The sequence below is a fragment of the Pholcus phalangioides genome, unplaced genomic scaffold, assembly GCF_987345545.1.
Source record: "Pholcus phalangioides strain wild (caught in Gottingen) unplaced genomic scaffold, Ppha-v1.0 ptg000028l_1, whole genome shotgun sequence".
NCBI classification, from domain to species: domain Eukaryota; kingdom Metazoa; phylum Arthropoda; class Arachnida; order Araneae; family Pholcidae; genus Pholcus; species Pholcus phalangioides.
In genome coordinates, this window is record NW_028301618.1 from 382563 (window position 1) to 392727 (window position 10165).

The 10165-nt window shown below is 40.9% G+C and overlaps 1 protein-coding gene across 1 annotated transcript; it reads left to right on the forward strand.

The window, feature by feature from the left end:
- The first annotated feature begins 1034 nt into the window (after window positions 1-1034).
- Window positions 1035-2315, forward strand: LOC149067685 (uncharacterized protein F54H12.2-like). The gene has a single exon (XM_089252354.1). The coding sequence runs from the start codon at window positions 1035-1037 to the stop codon at window positions 2313-2315; it is 1281 nt and encodes a 426-aa protein (XP_089108480.1).
- Window positions 2316-10165: the final 7850 nt, after the last annotated feature.

Consider the following 10165-nt stretch of genomic DNA (forward strand, 5'->3'; position numbering starts at 1 on the left):
ACATGGAAGTAGCTCTCTCGGAGCTGATATTTCCCCATTCTTTCCACAACATAACGGAACGGTCTAACGGCTTTGAATTTGATTCTGGAGATGGTGAGTTAAATAAAGGTGTCATTCCTTGCGGTTTCTACGAGACTACCACCGACCTCATTAAGGCGATAACGAGAAATTTTAGAAAGGAAGACATTGATTTGACTTTCAACAAAACCACGAAAAAAGTAAAGGTGTTTACGAGGAAAAGTGCCAAGTTAATTCTGCATACAGGGATAGCAGAGAACCTAGGTTTTGAACCCGGTGAATATAAGGGAATGGTGACCGAAGGACCTTTCACGGCTGATCCGAAACTGGACTTTCATCTGTTGTACGTTTATTGTGATATAGTAGAACCGCAGATTGTTGGCAACACCCTCGCCCCATTACTAAGAATCGTGAAAACCGAAGGACATGATGGCGACATCGTCAATGCTGCATTCGAGAGAGGTCACTACATCCCTTTAGCCCGAAGGAGTTTTGAAACAGTTCACGTTCATATAAGGACACATACAGGTCATCTCGTGTCATTTGAACGTGGGAAGGTGATAGTTAAACTACACTTTAGACTGAAACATTTATAAACATGTCGTATCAACCATACCGCTGCTGTATAACCAGCGTTACCGATTATTACGTCAACCAGGCAGGTCAAGGACTTGGATATTATCAGGGTATACCACTACAACGAGGTTATGGTTTTGGATCCATTTTCAGCTCCTTATTCCGATCTGCTATGCCGCTACTGAAAAGAGGAGCAAAAGTTTTAGGTCGACAGGTTCTGAAATCCGGGGTCGATTTTGCGAACGATGTCGTGCAAGGTAGAGATGCGAAAACGGCAGCACTGGAAAGAGCCAAAGAAGCGGGTCGTTCGCTGAGCGACAAAGCGTCAACAAAGGTAAAGAAAATGCTTGGAGGTCATAAAAGAAAGCGTTTAGCGAGGAGAAACGTCATTCGCAAGAAAGCGAGGAAAGTAACAACACACGATATTTTTGATTGAAAAGATGACTCTAATCATGACAAACTCACCCGAGTGCTTGAAAAGCGAAGTGGACTTGTTTGCTTTACCTCCCACGCAAACCGCTATTGAAGGAGGTGAATGGATCGAATTTCTCCCGCTCTCAGGTATCAGAGACGGTCCGCTGGAGTTTAATATTGCTGGAAGCACTGAAGATTACATCGACTTATCAGCTACACAACTGTATATCAAGTTGAAAGTTACGAAAGATGGTAATCCTCTACCGGATAAAGATCCCGTCTCTCTCGTTAACCTCTCGCTACATTCTCTCTTCTCTCAGGTTGATGTATCTCTAAACGGGAGGAACATCACGAATTCGTCTCACACCTATCCATATCGAGCATACATAGAAACCTTATTAAACTACGGTCGAGATGCGAAGATTGGACCACTCACGATGGAAGGCTATCACAAGGACACCGCGGGACATATGGCCGACGCAACAAATAATGATGGTATGAAGAAGAGAACCAAAAAAATCGCAAACAGCCGATCTTACGATATGATGGGAAGAATTCACTGCTCTTTATTCTTCCAACAAAGACTGTTACTCAATTTGGTGGATTTGAAAGTCCGTCTAGTGCGTTCTAAACCTTCGTTCTTCCTAATCGCAGCAACTAGCAATTATGATATCATCATTGAACATGCCAGCCTCTTCGTAAGAAAAGTAAGGGTTAGTCCCGCCGTTGCCATCGGACATGCAAAAGCTTTAGAGAAGACCACAGCCAAATACCCCATCGATAGGGTTCTCACAAAAGTCTATTCAGTGGCTCAGGGTAGCATGTCATTCGTGCAAGATAATGTGTACCTCGGTGCAATGCCGCGTCGAGTTACAATTGGTTTAGTGGATAACGAAGCATTCAATGGTACCTTTACAAGTAACCCGTTTGATTTCAAGCATTACAACCTCACCTTTGTCTCCGTATACGTAGACGGACGTCCGGTGCCTCATAAACCTCTGGAACCCAACTTTGAAACCGGGAACACAGTCAGAGCATACAACAACTTATTCAGAATCGAGGAAGATCGTGGCATCGATATAAGCCAACAGGAATTCCAAAACGGCTATACCCTCTTTTGTTTCTCGCTGCTCCCCGATCAAAGTGACTGCGGACACCTACATTTAGTCCGACAGGGTAACTTACGCGTGGAACTGAAATTTGCACAGGCATTACCCAAAACCATCTCGGTAATCATTTACGGTGAATTTCAGAGTCTAATAGAGGTTACAAAGTCTAGAAGTGTCTTGTGTGATTTCTCAAGCTAATGGATTCCGATCAAATTCGACGTGCTCTTCGAACAAACCCGATAACTAAGAAAACATTTACAGATGTTTACGCTAGTAATACTTTACCCTTGAAAATACAGAAGTATCCAGCAGCTTTGATCGTTAACACTGATACTAACACTGAACCCGGAACACACTGGTTGGCGATTTATCTCCACGATAACATGACTGCAGAATTCTTCGATTCATTCGGAAGACCGCCTTCTAATTTCCAGAAAGGTAACATAACGAAATTCCTGAAAAGATATCAACGACTCAACTACAACGATGTGGCGCTACAGTCGGCTGATACACAAGTTTGTGGACATTACGTTATTTATTACGTGCACTGTAAATGTCTGGGAGAGAGCATGAATTCGATTGTATCCCGCTTCAATGTAACCAACGATTTGCGCGTGTTCAATTTTGTAAGAAAATATTTTTCTTTCTAATAAAACTGATTTACATAGTACGCATCTCGTCATTATTCAAAATGGAACCATTAACATTACACCACCCGTTCACGGCAGTCTGTGCCGGAGCAAGCGGCAGCGGAAAAACTTATTTTCTGAAAGGGTTGCTTGAACACCGTGATAAACTCATAAAACCATTACCGGAACGAATAATATGGTTCTACGGTGAATCCCAACCACTGCACGCGGAAATTAAAGATGTCGAATTCCGAGACGACTATGATTTTGAGGGGGTTAATAACGCGTTGCTCATTTTTGACGATCTTATGTCTGAGCTTTCGTCCGAGCAGAAGATGTCTAAACTATTCACTAAATACAGTCATCATAGAAATTTATCAGTGATTTTTATAACTCAGAACTTTTTTCATAAAGGGCTGCGGGAAATTACGCTAAATTCACATTATATATTTTTGTTCAAAAATAGGAGAGATTTGAACCAAGTCACTCATTTGGGTAGACAGCTGTATCCTACAAAAATTAAGTTCTTCCAAGAAAGTTACGCAGATGCTACGAAATCCGCTTATTCATACCTCTTGATTGATCTCCGACAAGAGACCGATGAAAAAATGCGTTTACGCACTAACGTGTTACCTACGCAGGTGCAATACGTATATCAACCGAGACGTTAAAAGACTGCGGCAATGAGCGGAGCTTCTTATTTAACGTCATGTCTACGAGAAAGCAACAAGTGTTGAGGTTGTTACGCGCATGTCCTCAAAAACAACGTGCGACATTATTAAAAAGACTTTCAAAATCAGATGTTAAAACAGTTTGTGAATGCGCGTTGAACTTGCTGCACGGTAATATTCCGGTATCGGTCAAGGAGAAGGAGAAACTTCGAAAATATAAGAACACACTCCGAGTGTTAGCAGAGAAGAAGGTACCTTTGTATAGAAAGAGAGAAGTCCTTATACAAAAGGGTGGGTTTTTACAAGTTCTATTACCGGCGGCTATCGGGTTGATATCCAACCTAATAGGATATGGAATTCACGAAAAAAATGGTGGTCACCGTCCCAGAAGAAAGAGTAAATCGTCACGTTGTCAAAGAGTCACAGCTTTCGGAACTTGACCGCGAGATGGATAAGATAATAAACAGTAAACTACCCGACGATGTTAAGATAAAGTTTTATCAACAAGTTTTGAATAAGAGGAACACCACGCTGGAGAATAACTCACCGTTAAATCTTTCTTCGCTTATTGAAGAGGAAGAAGAAGAAAAACCGAAAGTGCGCGATCTCGACAAACCGCCGGACCCGTTGCTGACTATACCGAAATCTCACCGTCCTTTTTCAGGAAAAATTTTGAATTATTTAAAAGACTTTCCAGACGTCATCCGATGGTCGCCGAATGGTCGACTCATATATAAAGGTGTGAAGATGAAAAACTCAAACATTTCCGATTTGATATCGAAAGTTGTTAGTGTACAAAAAAAGAAGAGCCTTCCAGCCGAAAAAGAATTCTTAGATGGTTTACAAAAGATACGCCTACCGCAACACTTGATAAGAAACAAGAAGTTCAAGAAGAAATGGTTGACTCTGTGAAGCTGCGTGTATTTAGAGGGCTGTTAACCGCGGCTTCTCTTCTCTCGCTGATAACGGTAGTGACACTTGTCTCTGAACATATCGTGCTGATATCAAAGAACTGTACTGTTTCCGAGCCGCTCGGTGATAATGTTTTTTTAACTCACTGTAACACAACATACGATGTTAGAATGTTTGTGAATAATAAAACGCAGATAATATTGAATTCAAAACAATTGCGTCTCTTGATAAACTACATTTGGAAATGAATAAAAAATTTATTCAAAATCGTCGTCGCTTTCTGACAAGTATCACAACCTGCCTAAATACTCAATCTCAGGCATCGATGATGTTGAGGGATCCAGGGTTTGAGGGCGATTCGGGGCTTGAGGGATCCCCGTGGTTTGGAAATGGTTCCGTTGATGCTTCATCATGAGGGGGTGACCATCGTGCATCATCATCTCTGCGGGTGGGGGAAGGTCAAAGATCAGCGGATGGTTCTGATGATGACTCCGGAGTAACCCTCATCCTAGGGAACACAACAGCTACCGGTTTTACCACGACAACGGTTTGCTCTATCTTGAAAAAAAAACAAAAAAAAACATTGGTTTTCTACTACTTATGTACATATATATATATACACCATTTTTAGTGTATTTTCAAAAGCCAGGGGCCCCCCTGACCCTGCCCCAAATGACGGGTCTGGTTCCTGGGCCTCAACAATCACTTTTGGACTGTTTATTCTACTTATCGTGATTCCCTAGCAATGTGCGTTTCAATACATACCCTTACAATGGTTTGCCACTTCTTCAATGCTGTTAGTATATATCTAAAATAGTTTATGCCTTTATAATGGTTAGCACTTTTTCAATCTTCCCATTATATAGGGCTTTTTGAATAGACGTCAGAATCATCATCAGCGTCAGTTTGAGGGTCAGGCAAAGGATGATCTCCATAGAAACCAATGTTAAAATTTCCGATTTAAATGCGGAAATTTAGTGGATTTTTCCGTCCCATCAATAATTTAAAAAACTGAATTGAATTCTTGATATATTGATATACGAAGCCCACAAAAAATCTATCTATATATATAAAATTGATTTTCTGTGTGTGTGTCTGTATGTTCTCTATACAAATCTACAATTTTTGATCGATCGTTGCCAAATTTTGCATATATACCAAATGGGACCCGACTTGAACGATAGGCTACTTTAAAATTTCGTCAGATCAGGGCAAATGCCTCAAATGGGCAAAAAACCGTAGGGCAACAATGGTTTTTGGGCCTCAACAATCACTTTCCGAACGTTTACTTTGGTTACCGTGGTTCCCTAGCAATGCGTTTAAGACGTGTATATGCCTTTACAATGGTTTACCGTTTCTTTAATGCTGTACGTATATGTATAATATTTATGCCTTTATAATGGTTTGCCACTTTATTCAATCCTCCCAGTAATGAGAGCTTTTTGAATAGACACCATCATCAGCATCACTTTGAGGGTAAGGCAAAGGATAATGCCCCACAGAAATCAGTGTTAAAATTGCAGATTTTACTGTAGAAATGCTGAAATTTTGTGGAGTTTTCTGTCACATACATAATTTTAAAAATTGTGTTGAATTCTAGATTTCTGAAATATTGAGTTTGATTAGAGATATACGAAGTCCATGAGATCAAATATGAAGTAATTAGCCGCTACTTTTGAGTTGGACATTCATGCAATAACATTGATTTCAACTTTTTATTTATATCTTCTCGAGCATGAAAATTAATGTCTCCGTAGTGTCTTTTGATATTCAACTGCATAAATTCATAGTTTAGGATGTTTTAAAATTAATTATGGACCCGTAAAGTACATCAAAGAAATTCCACAGCTTCAATTAAGCATTTTTGAAAGCTGAAACAGGCAGATGGATAAATTAAAGTTCGGGGGGGGGGGGGATCGAAATACCTAGCACCCCTTAAAAAAGAAAAAAATATATATTCGTTTCTATGTTCCTTTAAATCTAGATTTGTTTATATCATGAAGTCGCGCAGGAAGTCGTCATATTGGTTAACTTAGACACGCTTTGCATGTCCCTCAAAGAAAGAGGGAGATATCACGTGATCCAAAAAAGCCTCATTGAAGAAAACCCAGGCAACGCCGGGTATTATAGCTAGTTAAATATAAAATAATTAGTCAGACCTATACTTTTGAGTTGGATATCCATGCGATGACATTGATTTCAGCTTTTTATTTATATCTTCTCAAGCATGAAAATTAATGTCTCTTTATTGTTTTTTAATATTCAACTACATAAATTCATACAAATACAACGCCACAACAGGTGGATGTAATGCGGCCAGTACGCTCCATAGGAAACACTTGTTATCATCATTCTGTATGTTGATGACAGCTTTCTTTTTCGCAATCGATGGAGGAAGAGGAATATATGAGGCCGGTGCTAGGGGTATATTGCTACCCAGCGCGACCCAACCCGCAAGGGTAAAAGGCTTACATCCCTGGAGGGACAGAGTCTGGGCCGTGACTGGTTTGTCAGGGGTATATATGACGCAACATGAATGTCTAACTTCAACACTTTTTCGAAGACCCAACCGCTTGATGTATTCGTCGAATGAGGATAAGATTTTGTTGCATGCGGTGTCTATCTTATCATCAAGCCCATCTTCTGAAAGTAGAACCTCAACCCTCGATCTAAAAAATGGTTCAGCGTATTCTATCTCCCCCAACTCGGTTTGTCTCGAAAATAGAACCTTAACCACTATATAAAACTTCACACCCTTCCTTTCTTCTAATTCTCGGATCAAAATATCCCGCAGCTGACCCCGGGTATGATTTAAAAATGTTATCAAATCAAACTGATTATCAGGTGATGGTTCTATCGTAAAAACGCTAAATGTATTTAACGCCTCTTGTTGTGGTTCTACCTTCGCTTCTGCAAGCGGGGGCTCCACTACTATAGGAGGTTGTTCTGCAACTGGAGTTTCACGGATGCATGTAAGTTCATGCCTCTTCCGATTGTCATCTCGTGCGAAATACCTTCCACATTTTCTGCACGCGAATTTCTTTTCACCTGTGTGCTGCTTGACATGCCTGTTAAAGTGATATTTGTTTCGGAAAGTTTTTCCGCAAACCTCACAAAGGGGAGATGCATTAATGGGTCTGTCACCTTCACCCCGTTGGATGCTTGAACACGTAAGTTCATGTCTCCGCATGTTATCTTTCCTTGAGAAGTGTTTGCCGCACTCCCCACACGACAAGTTTTTTTCCCCTGTGTGGAGTTTACGGTGACGAATGAGGTCGCATGGTTTAGCAAACTCCTTCGCACAGAACTCACATATTCTTTGGGGTTGCTCTACGATCGCACGATCAGCCCCTTTGCATACCGGAAAACGAGTACCGAAAATTAACTACCATTCGGGCGAATTATATTATCAATGTTCGCGAGCGAGGGTACGTTACGGTTATTAAAAAAATTTGATAAATGAAATTTTAAAAAAATAACACTCACAATTCCTACGGGTTGCTCTGCAGTCGAGCAACTAGCCCCGACATTGATTTCACATTCCTGAAAACGAGCACCGAAAATTAACCACGACGAGGGATAATTATATTATCAACTTAATTATCGGAAATTATGGTTATTAAAAAATTACACGAACTGAATTTTTTTTTTTTTAAAAAAGAGTACTCACGGTGACTTTCGTCTTCTTTACCGTTGGATTCAAATCCTCTGCCGGTCTTTTAACACAGATGAATTGATTATTTTTTTCAAAAAAAATCTTCCAACTCGGGTATCATAAAGTCATCAGACATGTCCGAATTCTCAAAAATTAAGTCAAACTTCCCTTCGGAAATGCCGAAGTTGGTTAAGGTTGATGCTCTATCATCAACAGTTAAATCATGGAACTCCAGTTCCGAAATTCCGAAGTTGATAAACTGCGACATCGTTAAAAGCAGAAACTCGAAGCGAAAAAAAAAAACGACTGAGGTGGACTCGACTAAAAGTGAGATGGTTATCATGGTATACCCCGAGTATTTAAACCCTCTTATCTAACACGGTGAGGGATGTATATTTGAGGAATGAGGGTGAGGATTTTTGAGGTGCGTGAGGGGGAGGATATGAGGCGCGTTGGGGTCATCTGAACACAGATAACGATACGACACATTGCCAAAAATAAAGTCACAACAATACGTAGAACGAAACGAGGAGCAAACATAGGATAGAGAATACATTTAATCTTAGAATGTGAACCAGGACATCAGCGGGTCTTTTTTTACATACATTTCCTTTACCGCTGATAAAAACTTGTCGACGTTTATTCCATGTAAAAATTTTGGATCTACGTTAAAGTCCTTAGCAACGTCTTTGATATTTATCTTCACAAAAGCCCGATCGAAATACTTGAGAAGCCGTGTCTCGTGAGAAAACTGCAGGCAGTCATGGGAGAGTTGACTCCCCGCTTCGATATCACATCCATCGCACTCGATTATTTCACCTATGCATAGTTCAAGTTTATCACACAGCAGTTTCGCGAACTCGGTTTCAGGATCAGGCAGTTGCACGAAATGTTCTTTCACCCCCATACATTCGCGCATGAAGTCGGTGCACATTACACGGCGTAGGTAAGAAGAGCACTTTGAATCAGTTAGAGTATTGAGATGCTCACTGCGGATGGAGATAAAGTTCTTGCACGTTATGTAGGAACCGTCGTCCTTTTTCATAATGGGTTGGAATGACACTTCGCTTCCGTTAGACCAAACTAATAAATCCTGACACACCGTGAAGAAAAATCGTTTTCGTGGTTGCGTAGGAATTAATTCTCTCAGTGACTCGAACACGAAAGGGCTCATTGAGACTCCTTTCTTGGTGGGTATTAGATAACCCTCTTCGTTGTATTCGTATTGTCGCAGATGCACTCGCAGAGTCTTTTTGAAAATGTTCACAGAGAGGTAGACACCGTCGTGCACATGGAAAATATTCTCTTGTTGTGGGTCAATTCGCGGACGTTTCACGGTATCGAAGACTTCAACATCGCGAGCGCGTTTGGTGTTGATGTTGAAAAACGTGAGGCTGATCCGGACGTCTTTAACTTCGGGATCGCTTGGAATGCTGTGGAACCAAAATTGGTTAGTGGGCGGGCGTACCACCAGAAGAGAGTTGTTCCGCAGTACATAGTTCACGGGTTCGAATCCAGAGCGAGTGAAGACGATGTTGCGTTGTGCACCGAGGGAGATAGTGGCAACAGTTGAGTCTTCATCATCTCGATGACTGCCGATGCGATGCTTACCATTGGAGTACCTGTTTACGAGGACGAAGTTGAACTTGCACTCCGTAGCTAATTGAACTACGTCTCGTACTTTTTGGAGCACTGGAAGCCATTCTTTCGCCGTTAACGTAAGTCCACTGAAGCTGTACGAAACACCTCGGTCTCCATACGCTGCATGCTGACGTGGTATTTGGTAAACCTTTCCTTGCACCGTGACTCGAGACTGTTCGGGAGGTAGGTAATCAACTTCTCTTTCCAACTTTTCGAAGACGTCATCAGGCGAAGTCAGAATGTTTTCTTGATAATTCACGTCCATGGATTTAGCTAATTGAATGAATTTTTTTTTTTTTTTTTAGATTTCAGTCTCTACACTCCACAAAAGTTGCTAGCACATATTTTATTTTATTATTATTACTTTAAAATAATTTTTTTTTTCTCCTGCTAATGAACGCAGTTCAACCATTCCCTGAATGCAGCAACTTTGGCTAAAGTGCAATGACCTCTCTGCTTTGGGTGATATGGGCATGAAGCCCTACTCTTTGAAATAGATTTAGGACAATCCAGTAGCGTGAAGGAGTGAAGGCCGAATTG

What these genes read in the sequence shown, in the direction of transcription:
- LOC149067685 (XM_089252354.1), top strand. Translation starts at nt 1,035, where the DNA reads ATGACTCTAATCATGACAAACTCACCCGAGTGCTTGAAAAGCGAAGTG.